This window comes from Neopsephotus bourkii, unplaced genomic scaffold, assembly GCF_033783945.1.
Source record: "Neopsephotus bourkii isolate Nb327-2 ecotype Australia unplaced genomic scaffold, CSIRO-AGI_Nbou_v1 NB_1468, whole genome shotgun sequence".
NCBI lineage: Eukaryota > Metazoa > Chordata > Aves > Psittaciformes > Psittacidae > Neopsephotus > Neopsephotus bourkii.
The window spans coordinates 129786-152565 of NW_026901945.1; the positions used below are offsets into that span (position 1 = coordinate 129786).

Genomic DNA, 22780 nt, shown 5'->3' on the forward strand with positions numbered 1-22780 from the left:
GACTTAAAGGGGGAGTGGGATAATACCAGACAAGCTGTCTGATAACGTGCCAAAACTAGGGGGCTGGCAAGGACCCTCAGCCTGTTGCTCTCAGACAGGCTGGGTACACTGCAGCACACTTGGAAGTCTTAAGCACAAGCTGAAGTAATAGGAGCCAAGAGGGAAATACCAGGCAAAGGAAGGTGACGTGACCAACAGCCCAGCTGAAGTGCCTCTACACCAAAACATGCATCAGGGGCAACAAGGAGGAGCTGGAAGTGACTGTGCTGCGAGAAAGCTGCAACCTGGCTGCCCTTACTGAAACTTGGTGGGATGAAGCCCACCAGGGAAGTGCAATGGCTGTCAATGGCTACGAGCTGGTCAAAAGGGACAGGCCAGGAAGGACGGGCAACAGTGTTGCCCTCTACATCTAGAAATGGATAGATTGTGAAAAGCTGCCTCCGAAAAATAGGCATGAGCAGGTTGAAAGCTTACTGGCAAGAGCTGGAGACCAAGGCAACAAAGGGAACCTTGTGGTTCTGCAGGCCATGTTGTCAAGGGGAGCCTGTGGATGAAGCTTTCTGACTGCAGCTACAGGAGGCATTGCACTCACAGCCTTTCATCCTCTCAGGGGACCTCAACCACCCCAAGAGCTGTTGAAGAAGCTGCAGGCAACTGTATGGGGTCTGTGTGGCAAGGGCCTGGTAGTGGGGACGGGGGTTACAGGGTGGATTCTGTAATAAGTTGCCAGAAGCCTCCCCCATGTCTGGGAGAGCCAATGCCAGCTCATGTTGGAGGAGTTTGTGGAGGACTGTTTCCTATGGGATGGAGCCCATGTCAGAGCAGGGGAAGAGCGTGAGGAGTCCTCCTCCTGCAGAGGGAAGGATGCCAGAGGTGTGATGAACTGGCCATAGCCCCCATTTCCCATCCCCCTGTGGCAATGCAGGGGACGACGTAGAGAAAATAGGAGTAAAACTGAGCCCAGAAGATGGGGGGAAGGAGGTGCTTTGAGATGTAGGTTTTATTTATCATTATCCTACTGTGATTTGATTGGTAATAAATTAAACTCATTTCCCCAAGTCAGTGTGCATTGCTTATGACAACTGGTGAATGATCTCCCTGTCCTCATCCTAACCCAGGAGCCTCTCATTGTATTTCCTCTCCCCTGTCCAGCTGAGGAGGGGAGGGCCAGAATGGCTCTGGTGGGCAGTGGGCACCCAGCCAGCATCAACCCAGCACAGCAATTCAGGAGACTCCTGGCGCGCATGGAGGGTACCTTCTTAAACCATAGAATAGGCAGCCCTATACCCGAGGGGAAGCAATACTGGATCTGATGGTCACCCACCCGAGTGAGCCAGTTGGTGACACTGACACTGGAGCAGCCTGGGCTGCAGTGCTCTCACACTGGCGGAGTTTGCAGTCCTGAGGGATACAGGTCAGGCAAAGAGTAAAAGTCAGGACCCTGAATTTTAGGAAAACCACTGCCAGCTGCTCAAGGGATTGAGCTGTGTGACCCCCTGAGACACTGCCATCAAGGACAAGGAAACAGAATTGACAGGTCTTTAAGGATGCTTTCCATAGAGCACAGGAGCTCTCAATGCCCATGTGTGAGAAATCAGGAAAGGAAGGCAAGAGCTGAGACCTGGTGCAAGAAGGAAACACACAGGGAGTGGAAGCAGAGACAGGTATCCTGGGAAGGGTATAGGGACACTGCCTGCCTGTGTAGGAATGGGGTCAGGAAGGCCATGGTACGGCTGGAGATGAACTTGGCAAGAGACAGAAAGAATAACAAAAGGTCTTGCACAGGTATGTCAGCCAGAAAAGGAGGGTCAAATAAAGCGAAACCCTCTTGACAAGTAAGACTGGTAAACCAGTAACATAGGGTGAGGAGAATGCTGAGGTACTCAACAGTGTTTTTGCCTCAGTCTTCACTGGCAACCTCTCTTCTTTAAATTAAAAGAGGGTTTATGTGTGGTCTAAGGAAGAAAGGTTTTAAGATGATGGTGGTGAAGAACACTAGCACAAGTTGCCCAGAGATGTGGTAGATGCCCCGTCCCTAGAAACATTCAAGGCTGGGCTGATTGTGGTTCTGAGCAACCCGATATAGTTGAAGATGCCCCTGCTCCTTGCAGGGGGTTGGACTAGACAACCTGGAAAAGTCCTTTCCAACCCAAACTATTTATGATCTTATAACCTCACTCACCCTGCCACTCTGTGGTGTGTGTGTGTGTGTTTCCCATCAGTCTGACCACACTACCCTGTGCGGGGTTTGACCTGCAGGATAGAGCAGAACTGGGAACCGCTCTTAAAGTCACAACCCCTCTCCAGTGCAAGGCTGCGGGAGATGGGGGCAGAAGGCAGAGCTGGGCATTCACAGCACATTTGTGATGGCACAGCTAACACCAAACTGAGCAGCCAGCTAAAAACTTCTTTACAGGACATGTATGAGGTCGGGAGCCTGTGACTTGGCCATGAGTGACACTGCCAGAAGCAGAGAGGGCATGGAGGGGCTGCCACCAACAAGCCCCAGCCAGAAGCTCTGTCCTCACAGCCCGGTGGTAACTGGGATCTGTTACCACCTTGGGATGCTCCTGGCTCCCACAGCCTCCCCAGCTCTGTATACAGGACCCCTGACCCCATCTTCGGTGAGATGGGCTGCCTACTTCCAAGCAGCAGAGCTGTGGCTGGGTTGGACCATTTTGCTTTTGGGTGTGCTGGGGGAGAGGCTCAGGGGGTACCCTGTATTCCTCTAATTAAGCTGTTCCACCAGCAGCAGGAAGAACAAGAGTTGCAGCCTACGCTAGTGCAAACCCTGCAGATCTGGAATAAAAAGCGGCACAGAACAGGTTAAAAACGTAAGATCTGCTGGAGGCATCTGCAGGGCATGCTGCAGCACTGCACACACGCCTGGTGAAGGAGGCCCTTTCCACCTCCCTCAAACACATGCACCTTTGGGGGCGATGGCCCAGAAGGAGCTGTGCAGGCAGACACTTGTAATGCAAGCAGGCCTCGAAGCTCAGCCTTTCCCCACCAGCCCAGGCTGCACACAGCTTAGGACCACGCAAGCTTCCCACAGAGCTCTTCAGGAGAGCAGCTCAGACCCCACGAGGGCAGGACCAGGAGAGGAGATGGCCACACGGGCTGCCTGCAAGCTACCTAATGCCCGTTTTTATAAGCTCTATGAAACAACCCTTCTGCAGTATCTGCAGCCCAGAGTGAGGAGCTGTGAGCGCTACTGCATGGAGCAGCCATCGGCGGGCAGTAAGTCGTACACGTACATGGCCACCGACTTGGACAGGTAGGTCATGGTGCCGAACCGCCCACTCGGCGCGCTGTCGTACAGCAGGCTGCAGATGCCTGTCGTGGGATCCCTCTCCAGCATGTGCTCGTCAGCGCCCAGGGCTTTCTGCATGTTAGACAGGGAAGGAGAAAGGAAGCATGAGGACTAAGGCAGTGTGACACAATGGGAGGAGTACGCTATGTATTTGCTGTGCCCCGTGAACACAGTGAGGGCAACAGGCAGGACTGTCTGCATGGGTGACTGCTGCATGGCTGTAGGGAATGCAGCCAATGGCCCTGGGTACAACCTGTGGCTCCTGTGTGAGGCCTGGCCCTTACCTGCTCCTCGTAAAAGAGGTCGTTGGCCATATGCAAGATCCTCTCCACAGCTATGATGCCACCAATGGTGTGCACCTCCATGTCCACCAGCATAGTGAGCACTAAGATAGCCTCCACCAGCAGCTGCCTGTACTCTGGCTGGGGCACACGGTTGAGGACCGACTCCACATGCACAGCAAACTTTATTTCCCCAGGGGTCATCTGTGAGGAGGGAGAAAGAAAGGCACCTGCAGGACCCTATCACCAGCAGAAGTCCTGAGCAATGCTGGGGGCTTGCACAGGGCAACCCAGCACCAACCCATCTACCCTGCTCACACCTCACATAAACCTCCTACCTCTCTGGTTGTTGAAGAGGGGAGAACAAAGCCCTCCACAGAAAGGCCATGGCACTGCAGGACAAGGAGAGACCACGGTTATGGCATTGAGAAGCACCTATGCTAGAACACATAGGGCTGGTCCACCAGCTCACTCTCCCTTGTGCACTGGTGCACGCTGCCCACACACGCTAGCTCCACCTCCTAACTCCTTGCATAATGTCCTGGGCTCAGCAGTAGCAGTCATTTTTCTCCTTGGTAGCTGGTGCAGTGCTGTGTTTGGACTTTCAGCTGGGAACAGAGCTGATAACAATGATGTTTTCATCTGGCCAAGGACTTTGTGGGCCTCATGCTCTGCCAGGGAGGAGGGAAGCTGGGAGGAAGCAGGGACAGGACACCTGACCCAAACTGACCAAAGAGGTATTCCATACCACAGCACGTCATGCCTGGGGGGGGGGGGGGGTGGGTGGGTGTAACTGGGAGTTACCCAGAAGGACAAGGGGTCTCCTGGGTGGGACTCGTTTTTTGGCAGGTGGTATTGTATTCTCTTCCCTTGTTATTTTACCATTGTTGGTGGTGGTGGTAGCGGTGGTGATTTGTGCTATACATTGGTTGCTGGACTGTTCTTGTCTCAGCCCGTGGGAGTTGCATTCTTTTGATTCTCCTCCCCATCCCTCCGTGAGCGGGGAAGGGGGGAGCTCCCGGGGTGGGGGACGTGGGCCTCGACTGCTTCCAGCCCAGCACCACTCACTGGGAGTGGGTGCACAAGCTGTCTGGCTGGGTTTAAACCACAACACACAGCATCACTCCTTCCCCACCAGTTCAGCATCAGCCAGAGCCCACACACCACACCCCCCCGGACCCACACATAGCATGGGGCTCTGCTCCCCAGCTCACCATGCCAAGACAAGCTGTGCCCAGAGCTGCATCAGCTGCAGCTCCAGCCTCCCTCTGCCTGGCTAGTGGCTAAAGCCATTATCCATTACTGTGCCAGGCTCAGCACAGTATGTGGTAGGTCCTGTGTGCCTAGAAGGCAGCTTTCCAGGGCCAGGCTGTCCAGGAAGCGTGTATCCACACAACATCAGGAACCATCCTCAAGTACCTTGCACGCTGCCCTAGCAAGGCTGGTGCATGGGACCCACAGGCTCATGTGCATGGAGGAGCCGGCCAGGCACCCAGCTCACCTTCTGCAAGACCTTCCAGACCTTCTGGTAGAAGCCCACAGGGACGCGGTTGAGGGCCCCATCCAGCCGCCGCCTCCGCTGCCACTGGCCCTGGCGGCTGTCCTTGCTACCCTGCTCTTCCAGCATGCTTGAAAAGGAACCCTGGACCAGCAGCTCCGTATGCCCAGGAGACTGGGCCAACACAAGACAAGGACCACAGAGACTGCTGTAGACTAAATACCCACAAGAACACAGCCTGCTGCCCAAGAGCTTGTGCTCCCCCAGCCTGGCTCCCACCCCCCACCACAGCAAAGCCACCCTGCAGCACCCCCAGCACACAGCTCCTTTGTGCAGCCACAAGCAGGTCAGACCCACGCATGCCGCCAACAACCACCAGTTACCAGAGAGGACTTGAGGTCAGCGTCCCCAGACTGCAAACTGAGGGGCTGGAGGAGAAAGGGAGAGACCAAAATCAGACTGTACCGGAGCAAGCAAGCCATGACAGCAAGCAGAGCAGCAGCAGCACAGACCAAGCTCAGGTCCCAGGGCCTACGCTTAGCTGGAGAGGCAGTTTCAAAGGGCAAACCTGCAGGAATTTGCATGCTAGCACCAGAGGGGAAGGGCTGCACCTCGCAGGGTGGCTGCAAGGCCTCCGCACACTGGTGCTGCAGTGGCAGCGAGCTCGTGCTGGTGGGCACATGGGAGCAGGGCTGCTACTGTTCTGCTGGCTACTGGCATAGGTAAGGTTTGGTCTGAGGCAGACCAGGGGGCCAGTAGCAAGACCAGCCAGTAGCAAGGTTGCTACTGCCTGTGGATGCCCCTCCTCATCACATACATGGTTCCTCTTGTAATGCCAGGTTTTCCATTGCTGCAGACTGGACATAAACCTGCTGCAACAGCCTGGCCCCTGCAGGCCCTGTCTTTTTGGGACTAGAAGTCAGGACTTGTCCTGGGCACATGCTAGGCTACAGAGGAAGTCCTTGTAGCTGGGCAGGAGCTTCTTCCCCCAGAGAAGAAACAGCTGAGGAGACTACAGGCAGGACGCAGCAACCACCAGTGAGCTACTAGACAGGGCCACTGCTGGTCATTGCACTGTAGTATCACCCCATCACGCTCAGCAAGTTTTAACAGGTATAATGGAGTCTGTTAGGCCACAGCAATGGAGCACAGATCCCAGCTGGTTCTAATGACAACACACTATCTAAAGAAGCCTTCCTCCCTGCCAGCCCAAATATGGCAGCTCTCACACAAAGGGGGAGCTCCCCAAAGGCTGTGGAACAGTGCCAGCCCTGGGCCCCACAGCACGGTGAGCAATGCCAACCTTTTCCCAGGGAGCCAGCCTCCCTTCCAGTCCTGAACACAGCAACCCTGCACCTCCAGAGGCGCAGCCAGCTCACTGCTGCAGCAGCTCGCTCAGGTTTGCTTAGGAAAGCTGGCTAACTCATGCATGCTCGAGAGCTGCCCTAGTGTGTGGCATAAGGGGCAAAAGCTGACGGTGCAGGAGGACCGGGGGCATCACCTTACTTCCAGTCAGAGAGTGCCTACGCTTGTCCAGCTGCTGCAAGAGAAGGAGGAAAAGACGTTTCTGCTGCTGAAAGAGGCCCACCAGGACACCAGCAACACCTGGGACTCTGCGTGGTCCTTCCCACCCCTGCACTTCCCAAGCACTCCTGTGTTCCCCCTGTCCTACTCGCTCTGCCAAAGAAATCCCAAGTCCCGTTAACAGGTTTGCTCCAGTTCTCCCCACAGAGCAGAACTGGAACTATGGAAGCACCTGTAAGCTCTCTGAAGCCCAGGAGCAAGCTCCTTCCTGCTTCCCCATCGATCCTGCTTGCCCTGCAGCTGTTCCTGGCAGGAGCAGCCTGCACCACCTGCCCTCACCTGCTTGATCTCACTTTTCAGCCTGACGATGCCGGAACGCTCGTGCTTGGTGGCCCCAATGGCCCCCACCTCACAGATGGAGATAGCAGTGGTGAGCGATGAGTCGACTGATCGCACTGGAGAAGAGAGGCCTGGAGTGGGTACCGTGGCGCAGGGCACACACATCCCCTCCTCTGCACACCCTCGCCCTCTATCCCAGCCAGCACCAGAGACCCCTGAGCACAGCATACAACTGCTTCAATTCAGGCCACACTCAGCACCAGCACCCAGCTTTGCCCAGAGATGCTCTCTCAACCCTGCTGACAGACTCACCACTCCTTTCCACCCCAAACTCCTTGCCAGAAAGGATGTGGTAGAGGAGGCTCTTCATGTCTGATGGGCTGAGATTCATCAGGTTCTCAGTGGCTTCTCCAGCTGGAGAGAACAGAGTTGGGATGTCATACCCCACTTCACAGCCCTCCCGAGACATTTCTACCCTGCACACCATTCTGTCAGCAGGGGAAGCACTGGTACAGGAGCTCATCCTCCAGGGACACACACCAACTCTGGGTTTTGCCTACACCAGAAACTCTTCCCCATGCCAGCCCAACACACGACTGAATACAGACTGAAGTGAAATCACCCAGCTGTGCCTGAGAACAGTCCCTGGCACTGTCAGCGCAGGGTCTTGCCCTGGAGCTGAGCTGCCCATTTTTAACAGCACTTCTCTTCCCTGCTGATGGGTCCCGGTTGCAGCAGCACCCCCCAGCTGGGTGCTGACCCCACTGCACGTACCCGAGCAGCGCAGGGAGTGCGCCAGCTCTGTCGCCATCACCTGGATGATGAGCCCGATGCGAATGCGGAACATCTCAGCGAAGAGCGCGGGCTGCGTGCGCATGTACATGGCCAAGTACACCATGATCTCCTAGAGGGGAAGGGGCAGGTCACTCCACTGCTCTTCACCAGGGCAGACAACCCTAGGCCAGGGTCCTCTGTCACCCTGGCCCATCACCTGGGTGAGGACAGACACACTGAGGTTCTTCTCGCTGGCTTCATCAATAAGGTGAACAAGCTCCTCATAGGGGATCGGGCTATGGAGGGAGCAGAGAAGGTGAGAGGCAGCAGAGTGAACCCTGTGTCCCTTCTGGTCCGCGCTGCCCAGAGGGGAGAGACGCAAGCTGGGGATGGCCACCCAGAGCCGCTCCTCCCACAGGCTTCCAGGGCAGCAGGTCCACATCCAACCCCAGGCCAGAAGGCGCCAGCAGAGAGAGAAACCACACTCACGCCGAGATTGTCTTCTCCCGTGGTTCCGGGGGCAGCCCCACTGTCAAATGCTTCTGGTGAGACAGGAGGTCAGTACAGGCCTGGGGACAGAAAGGGTCACCCCGGGCATCACCAACAGCTCAGGGCTTGGGCCTCAGCCCAAGGCAGGGTGAGACAGAGCAGACGCAGGTGCAGTTTGCCTGCCTGCTCTGCAGCCTCCTCCCCGACAGAGCTCAGCCAGCTGGAGGCCAAATGCACAGTTCTTACCTCATCCAGAGCTTCCACCTTCTTCTTGAGGATGCCAGAGATGTAGCGGATCAGGGCCCACTGGCGCGTGTCCCCCACCCGCATGTACAGCTCAGTGAGGAGCTCCTTCACTGTGGGGCCAGGCTCGCTGTCAAGCCCTGTGTGCCACTCAGGTCCTCTGCATTGAAGGAGATACTGGGTTACAGCCAGCAGCTTGCCCTGAAGCAGCCCTGGGCTCTGCAGGTGGGGATGACTGCACGGCTGGGCTGTGCTGTGCTCTGCTCAGTGAACCTGCAGCACTCGCAGTTTGCCATACTTGAGGATGTGGAGCATGTAGAGGATGTCCGCTTGCTCCTGCAGGGTGGGGCAGACACGCAGCTGGTCCACCAGTGCCTTGCAGTCCACGTTGCCATCCTCATCGCGGGGTAGGTTCATCTCCGCATAGAGTGCATGGCTCTGAAGGAAAGGAGACCCATGTTCCTGGTTAGCACCACCAGCACCCCACACCAAGTGCAGTCTGGCTGTGGAGCTGAGGATATTCACCCGTAGACATTCCCCCTCACCAAACACTAACCCTTCCCCATGCAGCCCCACAGCGACCCTCTGGCTCCAGCTGAAACGATGGCACTGCTTGGCCACCCTGAGAGGAACACGGCTCACCTTCCCATCCACATCATGCTGGTGGGGTGAACCCAGCAGCTTGACAGACTGCTGGGATGCCTGGAAGATCTTGCTGGGGACATACATTCCAACATCTAAAAGAAAACCAAGGTTGGTGCAGACACTTCCCAACCCCAACCCACCTCGCATCTGACACACTGCTCCCCTGTCAGCTCCTGCAGAGAAGCAGCCCCATCCCACCATGCTAGAGGAACACCACAGGGAGCTGTCATTGCTTATCATTCAGAATGTTCCATAAGGAATGCACATGCACCAACTCCAAGACACTCCAACGGCCAGGACTGACATGATGGACATAACGTGGGCTTCTTTTCAGCCTATGGGGCCCAGGCATTGCACAGCTGGGAAAGCTCCCAGAGCACCTCAGCCTTACCCCTGGGCTTGACCAAAAGTGCAGAAGGTGCTGGAGTTACTCACTTTGGATGTGAAGGTCCCTGGCCTTGGATGCCAAGGACATGAGGTCACGGGTAGTGTGGACGGCAGCGCGGAAGCGGCTCAGGCCTCCCCGCTGTGCGGTGGGAGGCAGGTTCATCTGCGGAGCTGTGCGCTGCAGCAAGTGGTCCAGGTACTGAGCAACCTCATCATATGTGTCTGCTGAAGGGGAGGCACAAGAGGGGGCTCAGATGCTTTGTGCCCCAAGCCCAAGAGAGCTCCCGCCTGCACCTCCGCGAGGGCAAAGCTTTGCTGGCTGAGCACAATAACAACATGGGGCTGGTGTCTGAAGTCCCACAGCCATGCCACCCCTGTCCACTCTGCTCCATTGCCTAGGGCACTGCCTGACCGCTGGGCTCCCTCGGAGTCCCACCCTGGGCACACAGCGTGTGCTGGGTCTGAGCCTGCCCCAACCCCAGAGTGCAACCCTCGTGCTTGCTCCCTCCAGGGGTGATAGGGGGAGGCACAGCCAGCGGCAGCCTGTCCATGTGGAACATTTGGGAGCACCCCAGCACAGCAGGGGCCTCATCCAAGCAGGACTCCAGCATGGGAGCAAGGCAGGGTGGGTTTTACAACACAGTTATTTCTAGTTAGAAATTACCAGTTATTTCTAATTAGGAGTTAGAGAAGAAGCTACAGCTCCTGCCTTGCTCTTTGCCCAACCTACAGCAGCTGCCATCACTCCCAATGCCACAACAGGAGCACAACGGTCCACTGCTTGTTTCCTGCACCATGGATGAGGGTGCTCAGAGGCCACCTCTCTCCCCAGCCAGGAAATAACAGTGATGAGAATGTCCCAAGGGGGAGATGCCCCATGCCAAAGCAATGCAACACAACTAAGAGCTGTTGAGTGCTTCCAGCCAGTGGGCCAGGGCAAAGCCATGCTGCTCTCCAGATGGCAGATGAGCTCTGTGCTGTGTCCTTCCTCAGGAGGCGAGATGCAGACAGCATCAGAGGCCCACATCACAGCATTCCCTTTCCATATCTGGCAGGGATGCCTTATGACAGTGCCTGAAGGAAGAGTCCTCCAGACGTCAGGCTCAAGAACATCATCCTGCCTGGCTGCAGCATCTGAGCACAGGGAACACTTAGAATTAAGCATTTTGTAAGTGCTCTAGAGAGGCTATGCAGGCCCCATCTCCCCTTGGGGCTGCGGAGAAGCAGACACCTCGGAGAAGCCCAGGTGCAGCCTACAGGGAGACTTCAGGCAAAGCGAAAGGAGGGCAAGAGAAGTGAGCAGAGTCACAGTGGTGCAGACACTGGCTGCAGAAGCAGCAGAGGCAGAGCAGACTGATGGGAAGGCTGGGAAGATGACCAACACTAGGTAACACAGGAGGATGTACCCAGGCCTGTTTGCAAGGGAAACTGCAAACCTTGCACCCACCATGGTCTCAGGACAAGACGGGTCCATCACGCTGTGGTGGGCCAAGGCTCTCTGAGACACCATATCCACAGCAGCAAGACCTCAATTTGGCACCCACTGGAGCAGCCCTGCCTAGAGAGGGTCAAAGGCTTTGGGAAAACAACATCTGGATTGCTTAGAGACATGGTGAGTCTGCCCCACCATCTTGGGCACAGTCCCATCCCTTTCTGCACTGTCACTGGTGTACCAAAGATCCTCAGCCCAATCTCCTGAGCAGAGGCAAGTTGCCAAACCTGTGTCTCTTCCCTAAGCAACAGCCAGACCGGCTGATTCCAGAGCATCCTCCATGCTCTCTATGTCCACAACAGGTTCAGCCCTGGCTGGCTGGGAAACCCCCTTGGGTGAGGCTGCATGAATTCACCTGGTCCCACCCCACTGGTGTCACCCTGAGCATCACCCAGACAAGGTTATTGATGGAGGGTCAGATGAGAACAGAAACATGGTGAACACCCAAGTGTATGAAGAACGTGGTGGCAGGTGCTGGCAGGGTGGTGGGGTGTTACAGCTTTACATGTGAGTTTGGCATGTGCTACACCACAGCAGCAACTGGCCTGTTCCCCCTTACCATCCTCTGCTGTCTGCAAGCCATGCAGCCACTCCTCGGCCTCTAGCTCCTCAGAGCTGCCAGTGCTGAGCTCGTAACTTTTGGCAAAGACCTTACCCTCTGGCCCAGGGTCCATAAAGCTGAGGTGTGTTCGGCACGACGTTGTCAGGAACTCCGACAACTTACCCGTCTGGATCCTGGGCGAGAGGAGGGGAGGTCAAACAGAGAGGAAGGGGGGAGCAGTGCCTTTGGCTTTGCCTTCTGGATACAGGACAGGCCCTTTGACAGGGAGAGATGCACTTGCCCAGAAGCCTACTATGCCCCCACGCCTGCTGTAGCTACCTATAATTCCTCCAGCCACAGGCAGGCATGAAAGGGCTGCCCAAAAGGTACTAGAGGGATCCTGCAGCCATGTCTTAGTGGCATAAAGAGATGTGAACTTTCACATCTCCTCTGTGTGTTCCCCCCTGCACACGGCTGGGAATGTAGACCAGGGGTGCACTTACAGGCTAGCACACACCAGTGTATTCTCCACAGCTTGTTCCCAACAGCTGATGCTCAGGCCCAGCAGGTACCCTCATAAACAGGCTCTTGGGGGCCACCAGCCCCCTCCAAGAAGCAGCACTCACCTTGCACCACCGAAATACCCGTCCTGCAGCTTCCGCAGCATCACCAGCACTGTGGGGTGCACACTTTTGCCGGATTCATCTGTTGGGGACAGAGTCAGAGGCAGTCAGGCTCTCCCACTGCTAACCCAGTGCAGCTCCTTCGAGCAGCAAGCTCTTCACAGGATGCTCCTGGCTCTTTACAGGGTGCTTCTGGCTCCTCCAGCCCCACTGTTACTGACACAACTGCCCACCCACTTCCTCATGCATGGGCTCCTTCCCAGGGCTGCTCTAGCCAAACGCCTTGCAAGGTTGCAGGGTCTATACCAAGCATGGTGTGGGAGACGAGGAAGGTGATGGTCGGCCGCCCAGTCATCCTCCAGCGGCTGCAGAGGTACGAGAGGTCTGTCCTCAGCATCTCCACAATCATCCGGTTGTCAAGAGCCAGGTAGAACTGCTGCTGGTCTATGAACTGTGCGGATGGGAGGGGACATGAGCAGCACCACCCACATCTTCCCACAGGCACTCAGCCAAGCCAGCCACACAGTGCACCGGTGATCCACTGTACCAGCAGCGTGTCCTACCTCACCTGGTAAGCATCAGTAGGGCCTAGAAAGGCACCCTCAGCTCCCAGGGCAGCTGCTGGCCCCTAACAACTACAGCGAGGTAACACCACAGCTCAGCAGCAGTGTCACACAAGCCCCACACAGCCACCGGTCTGTGCTGTGCCCATCCCAAGCAAAGACGCACTTCCCACAGTGCCAGGCTTGCAGCCCTGCACATCCCTGCACCATGCTGGACACAGGAGACAGAGGGATCCCTGTCCTGCCATCAGCCTCTTCCCAGTGCTCTTGTCAGGGTAAGCAGAGATTTCCACCCAACACTGATCACTGGAAGGCTGAAACCATCTCCTCCCAGCATGCACATAGCCAGGACCACCAACTACTGCTCCACAGCACAGAGCTGGGGCTGCTCCAGGCTGTTCAGAGGGTGTTGGGCAGCCCCTGAGCACTCAGCCAGCGGGGAACCCTCCTGCCTAGTTCCACATCTCCTGGCAGCGGGGAACGGCACCCACCTGTGGGGTGAATGTAAAGATGTTCTTCCTGATGTTGTAGAGCTTGGAGGTCCCAAGGACACCCATGTGCCGATAGGGCCGTCCTGTCAGGCACATCTTCTTGTTGCGGCCTAGGGGTCCAGGAGGAGGAGTTTTTAGTGAAAGCCTTCTCATGAAAGGGATACAGCAAGCAGAGGCAGGCTTCTGTGCTCTCAGCAAGCAGGAAACAGCTGGTTTGTGCTTGGGATACCCCAGGACCTTGTGTTGTGCTGGCATGGCTCAAAAGCACAGTGATGCTCTACGCCCCACAGCCCTGCCCGGTGGATAGAGACACCAGGCCCTCCCCAGGAACACTTGCTGGAACAGGAACAGCCTGTCCTGGCTTCCACAATGTGCCACACCTCTGGGTTTTGGGGTATGCTGGAAGCTGGGGCAAGAGCAGGGGTTCCCCCCTGCACATGGCTGGTTCCCCAAAGCCCAGAGCTCTGGAAACATTCCCATTGCTCCTGGAATTACTCCCAGAGCCCAGGGTGATGCAGCAGCAGCATCACCCCTAACTCACGTCAGCCCTGGCAGCTGCTGAGCTGTTCCCCTGCTCCCTTTGCCCATGTTACACTTGGCATTTTGGTGGCTTAAATTAGCCCGTGCGTGCAGGCTGTGGTGGGTCAGGTTCCTCCTCTGGCCCAGGCCACGTCTCCAGCTCCACACAAGCCCTGTGCCCAAAGGGCTGCTGCACCAGGGAATGGCCCTGCCAACCCTCCAACAGCGGCCACCTCGCCTCAGCTACAGGCTCCCAGCAAGCCAGGAACTGCCAGGGGACCTCCTCTGGGGTCTGGCTTGCTTCCCCCATTGACATCTGGGACACATGAACAAAAGCTGGCTCCTGTCCACACCAAGTCCATCCTATAACCCCTGCCTGTCCGGGGGTGACTGTGCAACTGCAATGCCAAGGGTTTATCCATTTTAGAATTACCCTGCATAGCACTGTCTGACACCCCAGTTCCCCTCGGGCCCAAGTTCCTCTTTACCAGGCCAAGGAAAGGGTAGCAGAGCCACCATTAGCTAGGCATTGATGAGCAGCAGTGCCAGGGTATTGGACAGACCCTTCTGCACCCCTTTTTCTGCAGGAGCAGGGAGCCCAGCTTACCCAGCCGGGCGTAGATGTGGCTAAGGATGCGAGCAGGCTGCACTCGGATGGGGTAGACATCTGCCACAGTCTCCACGTCAATGTCCTCCTTCCTCAGGGCAGCCTTGATCCCCTCTGTCTCTGCCAGGATGCACACTACAGAGGGAGGAGGACAGGTTCAGTGTGGCAGGGACACCAGAGTGAGGAGTGCTGCTCTGCACCTCTGGGGACATGCATGTGCTCTGTCACAGAAAGGCGGCTGTTTGGGGTCTCTTTGGGAACCACTTCCCACTGCAGAGGTCTGCCTTGCTTTACCTGACACTCTCCCCACCCAAGCCTTCTGTCCTCAGTGGCTTTCCAACCTTTTGAACCTGTCTGCAGAGGAGGCTGTAGCCAGTGGTGTTCCCCTGGGGCAATGCAGGGTGGAGCAGAAGGACTTAACCCCATCTTACACCCACCTTGCCAGGGCTGAGACCTGCCCCACTGGCAGCCACCCAGCCAGCAGAGCCAGCCCCATGAGCTCCATGCAGGCAGAGTCCCCAGGCCTGCTAGGCACAAGAGTTTGAAACCAGGCCCTTTCTCTCACCTTGGACCACCACATCAGGCTTGGGGACAGTGGCAAACCGGCGGTTGAGGGGATCTATTTCACCAGGAGCTAGAAACCCCTGAGGAAGAGGTATGAGGAGATCAGCATTTCATGCGCAGGGTAAAGGGGGTGATGCTTACAGACAACGCACCTTTTAGAGGTCCTGCAGGGTGGAAGTGACAGGTTCCCCATGGTAGGTGGCACAGGGTGGCAATATTTGCCCTTTCAGAGCTCAGAGCCTTGCCCCGCAGCCCCCCCTCGCATTAGGGATGACCATACCTCAGCCATCAAGCAGCCCAGGATGTAGAGGGACTGCCCCCACATGAGTGGCAGCTTGCCCATGGGTATCCTGTCCACAGTGTGAGGGTTTCTGTACTCCTCGTCCACCTGGAAGGCAAGCCAGGAGGTCAGGGAGGGATCCCCATGCACAGGATGCTGTGAATCATCATCATTGCATTTCAAAGTCCAGCAGTTCCAGGCTTAAAATAAGAACCTGTGAAAGCATTTGCCACAGAGGGCCCAAAACCTCCCAGCTATGTTCCTCGCATCTTCTCACGATTGCCCTAGGCACCCGTGCCAGACACCACATCAGCTGCTCAGTATTTTGGTTCCCAAGATGTTGAGATATCCCTCTGGAATGGCTGACATTCCCCAGGAGCACTGGGGCAATGCTCCAGATGCTACAGCATCGGGGCACCAGGAGGCCATCACTCTCAGCCCAGGCTCACACATCCTCAGCACCTCCTCAGCCCAGGTCTGTGTGTCCTGAGCTCTCAGAGGACTCCAACTCCAGGCTGCACCCTGTCAGCACAGCAACTTGTGTACAGGGGAAAGAAATGCTTTTTTTTGGGGTGGGGGGGTAGAACAGCAGGTTGGGTTTTGGTTGGTCGGTTGGTTTTCTCACGGGGTTTCCATGTGCGTGGAAGCCACCATGTGTGAGTTAACGAACTGTTAAAATATGATCGTAATTACCTGATGCTGAGATATTCCCATTCCCACTGTAGCTCAGGCCCACTCACCTTATCTGGTGGGACACTGTACAGCTCCGGCACCAGGCGTACCCCATTCTTCCCCTTGATGAGAACCCCCTCGAGGGCTTCCCGGTACTCCTGCACCTGAGGAGAGAGGAAAGGGAGTCTGCCCTGGGCATGGCTCCCTGCACGCCTCCTTTGCCAGGGCCTTCTTTCCAGCAGCATGGCAGGTCCTGCCTCCTTTACCTGCTCCATGTTTCCACTGAAAATCCCATCGATGATCAGGTACGCCCAGAAGAGGGGCCACTCACACTCAATGTTTTCAAACAGCTTCAGCTCTGCAGGCTCGTAGTAGCCGCGGTTGGGGTCCTGCAGGGAGGGTGACAGCGGTGAGGGTGGTGGGTGGCAGGATCCCTTCAAACAGGGATCCTACTCCCCCTGAGGCCCCAGCCTCAAAATGCCCTCCCAGTGCTCTTCTGCAGGTGATGGCTGAGAGAGCCAAAAAGCAGCTTCACCTCCAAGCTGTGTTCTTGCCATCAGGCATTCTCTCCCAGATCCCTGCACTAATGCCACCGGGACTCACCCTGCCTGGGCAAAGGGAACCTACCCTGGTCCCCAGGAGAGCACCTCAGAGCCCTGTACAACAGCACATTCCCCTTGCTGCCCTGGGGACACTTGCATCCCCTTCACCTTGCCTGCTGCCCCCTGGCCCCTCAGCCCCTGCCTCTTCCAGCATCATCAGGGCTTGGGCTAGAGAGCAGGAGCCCAACCAGGGGCCCTTCTGCCAGCGCGTAGGACTGCAAGCCTGGCACAAGGGAAGGGGTCAGGATGGAGGTACCTGCCTGTGACAAATCCTCCCACCCCAGATGTGTGTGCTGTAGTGTTCCAGGGGACCTATGACCATCGACCTTCCCTGCTGCCTGCTTTAACTCTTCTGCAAAGAAGGGAAACGGTGGTGGCCTTAGCTGACTGTCGGGCAGAGAGCACACGGGGAGTGTGTGTATTCTATAGTGCCTGCACAATGGCCACAAGCTCCCAAACTCCAGTTTGACTCCAGGCAGCTGCAGTGCCTCTGCAGGCAGCACTGCCTTTCCTGCCCCTCACAGCTCCCCAAAAGCAATTCATGGCTTTGCACTCTGGCAAAGTTTGAGCGGTGGAAAAGTCAGACTGGAGATGCTGCTGCTATTCCCTGGCTCTGGAGAGATGCAGCCACACATGCTGCCTATTATGGTCAGGTCTGAAGAAGCACAGCAGAGGAAAAGCATTTAGAGACACATGCCCAGAGGAACCCCAGCACATAATGGGCCCAATGGGTGATGATTTAAGACCTCTAAGTACCGTTTCTTGGTTCTGTGGTTATAAAATCAGGACATTGCTTATAAAATTGTCCTGGTTTCCCACCCCAGAGCAGCAGAAGAAAGGCTCCACTTGCTTTGCTGCGAGCCAAGTGTGGTAGTACACAAGCTGCTTTCTGTCCCAGGAGAGGCAGAAGCACGGCTGTGACCTCCAGTGCTGCTGCAGAGCCAGGTGCCAAGATGCACACTGTGCCTGTGCAGTGCCAGTGACTGTACAGTGTTGAGGGAGGAACACTGCAGTCACCTCCACAGGCCTCCGGCCTTCACTCAGGACTTGTGCAGCCTGGAAAGAAGTGGGGAAAGAGCCCACCTTGGCAGGGCTCCCCCATGGGGCATAGTCCCACCTTGCCCAAGCCTAAGAGGTACATACTGCCAGGTCCCAAGATGCAGAGCCAGCCTCTGCCCATCTGCCATGGGCACTGACAGGATGTACCACCTCTGCAGTGGGCTCTGGCATTTTGGGAATGCCTTGCCCAGACCCATGACACTGCCTGGGGCTGCTCAGGGCTCTCATCTTCCCCGTGCTCCTCACCATAGCCTGCACATTGCACCGGGGGCGCTGCAAACGCAGCTCACACTCCTGATGCTTGGCACTGCTGTTGGGGGTGGGGCGAGGGGGCAGGGCTGAGCACACTCACCTCTTTGGGGGTCCTGTATCCATCCCGCAGGAAGCGGCAGCAGCCGTAGCGCCCCTGGGAAAGAGGGAGAGTAGTGCTTAGCAGGAGGAGGAACAGCGTGAGACACCTCGTGCCTTCAGTGCAGAAGCAGGGGTGGTCCTCCTCCAGCAAAATACCATCTCACTTCTCACCTAGAGCTTAGGCACTATGACCACAGCCTAGGGCCACAGCACACAGGACTCACTTGGCACACCCTGGCCACAGGTCATGGAGACTGGGAGAAGACACAACCCAGCACCTCACCCCTGAGCATGTTTTTGGGGAGAAAAGGACTACAGCAGTTGGGACTGCAACTGACCCTGGGGAGGACAAGACAAGGGCAGAGACACTCACCTGCAGTTTCATGATGATCTCTTGCTTAGTGATCTCCACCAGCTCACTGTCCTCCACGGCAAACGCTGGGTAGGAGATGACAGAGAGCACACTGGCATCAACTTCCTTGGATGTGGAGGCCCTGGGCAGCATCGAGTGGAGGATGGACTGGTTGGAGGGGAAAGTAGGGGTGCTTAGGTTCCCAGGCCAGGCATCATCTGCACCGCAACCCCAGCAGATCACAGCTCATCTTGCGATGGCGTAAAGCCCATGCAGGTCTCACCTGGCAATGCTGGACCTCATCCGACAGCACCCTTATCACAGACTGTGGGCCTCCCTTTGCTCCAAAGAGATCCAACTCATCCAGTGCCTCCAGGGCAGCCTGCAAGCAGGATGAGACCCAAAGCAGCAAGTCCTGCATCACGCTGCTCACCTGAAAGCACTCTCAGCCTGTGCCAGCCCCTGTGTGTGCCACACTTCCGAAATGTAAACAAACACAAACCCTGCTGGGGCTGCAGAGCACCCCGTAAGAACATGACTGTATCTCACAGGCCCTGGGCATTTCTGCCACACACCCCAATTAACTTCTCACTCCTGGTTCAGGCACAGCTTGGGCAAGAGGAGCAGTTTTATCCCAGCACACAAAGTGAAAAGCCTTCCTCCTGAGGAACTATCACTGCTTGGGGAGTTGAGCTTCAGAAGTTAAACATGCCCAGTCCTCACTACAGAAAAGCAGCATGGGGTCACCAGTGCTCTCTGGCACCAGCACCTCTCCCTCCAGCTCACCTTGGCCATGCCGACAGAGCTAGCATTCAGCTCGGTGATACCCTGGTTTGTCTTGTCTCCACGCTCCCATATCCCAAAGTCCTGTGCAGAGGCAGTGGCACATTGGAGTGGGCAATAGCTCACAGCATGCTCAAAAAGACAGCTCAAAAAGGCACCAGCCCACCACCTGCACCCTCCTTCCCCAGCACGGGCTACCCACCGCAGTTTTGTAGGCTGCTTCAATGTAGAACACGAGGTTCTGGATAAAGTTGACTTCATCCAGGCTGTGGATGATGTGGAGGCCTGAAGCAGGGGGAGCAATTCACATTAGTTGCCCCAAGCCCACAGGCAAGCCTAGGAAGGGGATGTGGTGACCCAAGCTGGCCCCTGTGCTCCTCACAGCACGCCTGCCTCAGAAGAGTCACATCCCAGCTGGCCCTCATCCTTACTCCCACCCTGCTATGGAAGCTTTGAGGCTTCAGGCAAACAGGGCTCTTAGACAGACAGACACCAAGGGGCCTAAATCCACACTGGGTGCTGCAAGTACAAGAAAAGAAGGAAGTCACGGAGGCCACTGCAGCAGCTTGGCACCCAAGAAGTTGCACCCAAACCAAGAACATGGAAAAGTCTGGGAGATAAGTATGCTCAAAGCTGCAATGGTATCCCCCAATAGCATCACCTGAGGCTGTCATCTGCGCCAGCATGAGCAGGTAGAGAGAGGTGGCATCCATCTGTAGGTGACCCCACTCATGGTCCCCCACCACAGTGGCACAGGTATGGGTGTTGTACTTGGCATGCAGGCAGTCCTTGGTGCTCTGGCTGTACTTGAACGCCTCCACCTTGTCCACCTTGCAAAGGGCAAGGAGATGCAGGGATTCGTGAAACCCTGTCTCCAGAGAGGTCTACCAGCCCTGGAGACAAGGGCTGACCATGCATCAGCCCAGCACGCCTGGCAGAGCAGAAATCCTACAGCCCCCAGACTGAGCCCCTCCACACACCATGGGCATGTGCCAACCTAGTGCAGGGTTGCAACCATGGAAGGCCTGCAGACATGGCTGCACTGAGTGCAGTGAAAAGGGCCACAAATGCTCCCAAGGAGAACGGCTGCAGAGTCCCAGCACCAGCTAGGCCACAAAAGAAGGGAGCAGGTGGCAAAGGCTCTGCTGGCCACCAGCCCACAGCACTGGGACTTCCATCCCACCAGGGACAGATGCCAACTCAGACTTTTATTTCGAGAGTTGTTGGAAGGAAGCCTCCCCTCCGCTCACCAGTGAAGGCTGGGGAGAGATGGCACAGTTGGGACTGACAGTCTTTGTAGCAGAGCTGGGCTTTGAGGGGACCACTTGACACTTGGAGGCACTCCCCAGCCCCCTACCTGTCTCATCATGCACTGGAGCAGCCCCCGCATCAGTTTCACCACGCTCTGCAGGAACAAGGAAAGCAGCCTTGTAAATCCCCACGTGGCCGGCAGAAGCCCTGACTCAGGATCAGCTGGCTGCTGACCTTTGTGGAGCTCTGGAGTCTGTAACTGGAGCCCCTGCTCACATTTCCAGGGCCCCTTCGCCTTAGGCAACAGCACAGGGAAGCATGATTTCTTTGCCTGCCAGCAAAGCCAAGCTATGGTACAGGGGAACAGAGAGCATGGCTGCAGGATGCAGCTTGCTAGCCTCTGGGAGAAGGACTGCACCCCGAGATCACCCCAGAGCCAGAGAGCTGGACCCTCTAGCTGGGCTCCACTGTGCTCTGATAAGAGGCTCTGAGGACCTTTTCTACTGTGTGTCTTCCCCTGCGCCTAGGGCCAGCCCTGTCCCCATCCTCACTGCATAGCCTCCCATGGCCCTTTGGTCCCAGAGCCTGGCTGTGCCAAAAGCAACCAGCCGGCAGGTGACAGCTGGGTCCGGGTACCACCAGTCAGACTGGGCGGCCGCCACAAGCCCTCCCGCCCGCCGGCTCCCTTCTACCTGCTCCAGCTCGTAGGCCTTGGCCTTGTCCTCGTCGCGGTCCGCATTCTTGCGGTAGGCCAGGCCCAGCCCCCAGACGGCCAGGATGCTGTAGACGTTATCCCGCACCCAGGCATCCCTGTGGTCGGCGCCGGCGGGGAGCAGGCCCGTCACCGCGTCCTGCAGAGGGAGCAACACCGAGGGGCCGCGGCCCGTTTCCCAGTTAACCACGGCCGATGCGGCCAGCGGGCTCGGGCAGCAGCGCCTCAGGGCCGTGAGCCGGCGGGGGCCCGCGGGGGGACAGGGTCCGCCTGCCCCAACTCCCTGCCCGGACACGGTCCCGCACCTGGTGCCGGAGGATGGTCTGCTGCACCAGGCGCGCGTACCCGTCCAGCCGCACGCCCGAATTGCTCCGGCTGCGCATGGCGCCGGCTTCGGCGGCAACACCGGCCGCGACGGACAGCGGCACTGAGGGGCCGGCCCGCGCTGCTCCGGGTCCTGGCAGCGCCCCGCCTCCTGGCACCGCCTGCTCGTTGCCGCCCCAGCACTGCCTTGAGCACCGCGGCACCGTAGGAGCGGCCTCCCCGTCTGCGCCGGTCCGCGCTCTCGGTCCGCGCTGCTCAGCGCTTCAGGCCGGCGGCGGCGGTCCGGGCCCGCCGGACGCTCACTACGGAGCGGTCAGGACCCAGCTCCGGGGGTCCCCGGCGGCCAGGCGGTGGGAGCGGAGGGAGGCGGGCGGACACCGGGAGTGTGCGGACCCAGGGACACGCGGGCCAGGGCGGGTGCAGGGAGGGACAGAGCGGAGTATGGCCAGAGACATGGATGTGTGCATCAGTGTGGAGAGGCACACAGCGGCATGGACATGTACACCTGCACATACACCTACCGGCGGAAACACGTGCATCCATGCGCACACGTGTGTACACACCTGTGCATGTGTACTGACTCGTGCACTTCCATGAGTACACAGCACATACACACGTGGCACATACAGGCCTCCACACATATACACATACAGAGACAGGAATACATCCACATGCACACATATGTACATTCACATGTGTACACACATATACATACCCACGTATACACACACATGAATAGACATACGTATACATGTGTAGACATACATACACACAAGCACACACACATTCCCATGCACATACATAATAATATGCATGCACATGCACAGACATAGGCACATAGGTACACACCTACATGTATAGGCACAAGCAGATGTGTGCCTATGCACAAATACACACACAGGCACATTGGCAACGCAGAGGTGCACTGGGCTCCTGGGGGTTCCCAGCATCCCTCTCCCCATCAGGGCAGGTGGGGGGCAAGCGAGGGCTGTAGTGGACTCAGCACCCACTGGGCAAGAGGCAGGAGCCCCTGTGCCACCCCATGCCACCCTCGGGCATAGGGTAGCCCCTGTGTAACCTGTTCATCTTTGCACAGGCAGGGCAGGAAGCTGCTGGACACAGGCAGGGAGCAGCGGGTTTATTACCTGCATGGAGCATCTGGAGTGTCTGAGCCACAGCAGTGCCCCAGGGGCTCTGTGGCACAGTCCTTCCCCAGGGCTGCCAGGGTACATGTGTCTGCTGAGGAGCCCTGTCCTGGCAATAAATGCACTGTGCACTCTGGTCTCCGGTGGCCCCAGTGCAGGGTGGAAACTCCTGGGGCTGCTGGTGGCTGTCAGCACTTGCACTGTGGTGGGGCACAGCGCCCGGCCCTGTGGGGCAGAGTGGCCATGAGCACTGTGCCAGAGTCCCTGGGGAGAGGCATCTCTCGGCTGGGAACAAAACTGGCTGCTGCTGAGGCTTGGCCATGGGGCTGCACAGGCTGGGGCACTGGGATGGGGAC

The 22780-nt window shown here is 57.3% G+C and overlaps 2 protein-coding genes across 3 annotated transcripts in view; both read right to left on the reverse strand.

The window, feature by feature from the left end:
- Window positions 1-22780, reverse strand: part of HDAC8 (histone deacetylase 8) — a 60420-nt gene that overhangs the window by 15727 nt on the left and 21913 nt on the right. The gene's annotated exons all lie outside the window — the stretch shown is intronic.
- Window positions 983-21424, reverse strand: PHKA1 (phosphorylase kinase regulatory subunit alpha 1). 2 transcript variants are annotated; one of them, XM_061368930.1, is made up of 32 exons: window positions 21261-21424; window positions 20936-21094; window positions 20350-20397; window positions 19654-19822; window positions 19195-19277; window positions 18996-19076; window positions 18493-18591; window positions 18231-18377; window positions 17859-17912; window positions 16112-16234; window positions 15914-16009; window positions 15174-15281; window positions 14895-14973; window positions 14330-14464; window positions 13204-13313; window positions 12456-12600; window positions 12153-12231; window positions 11641-11720; window positions 9542-9718; window positions 9104-9198; window positions 8760-8899; window positions 8465-8621; window positions 8219-8298; window positions 7947-8025; window positions 7730-7859; window positions 7268-7369; window positions 6956-7086; window positions 5476-5520; window positions 5096-5266; window positions 3933-3986; window positions 3598-3798; window positions 983-3385 (listed from the first exon to the last, which is right to left on the reverse strand). In XM_061368930.1, exons 1-32 carry the CDS (start codon window positions 21336-21338, stop codon window positions 3212-3214), a joined length of 3609 nt encoding a protein of 1202 aa, XP_061224914.1. In that variant the 5' UTR covers window positions 21339-21424; the 3' UTR covers window positions 983-3211. The 2 variants fall into 2 exon arrangements, with proteins under 2 accessions (XP_061224914.1, XP_061224915.1); XM_061368931.1 differs by having other exon boundaries at window positions 6956-7071; window positions 11545-11720.

What these genes read in the sequence shown, in the direction of transcription:
- PHKA1 (XM_061368931.1), bottom strand. Translation starts at nt 21,338, where the DNA reads ATGCGCAGCCGGAGCAATTCGGGCGTGCGGCTGGACGGGTACGCGCGC. An exon ending in CGTCTCCCACACCATGCTTG is followed by an intron (nt 12,232 to 12,455) that starts GTATAGACCCTG and finishes TGTCCCCAACAG; the next exon opens with ATGAATCCGGCAAAAGTGTG. An exon ending in TGAAAAGTGAGATCAAGCAG is followed by an intron (nt 5,521 to 6,955) that starts GTGAGGGCAGGT and finishes TTTCTCCTCCAG; the next exon opens with CCCCTCAGTTTGCAGTCTGG.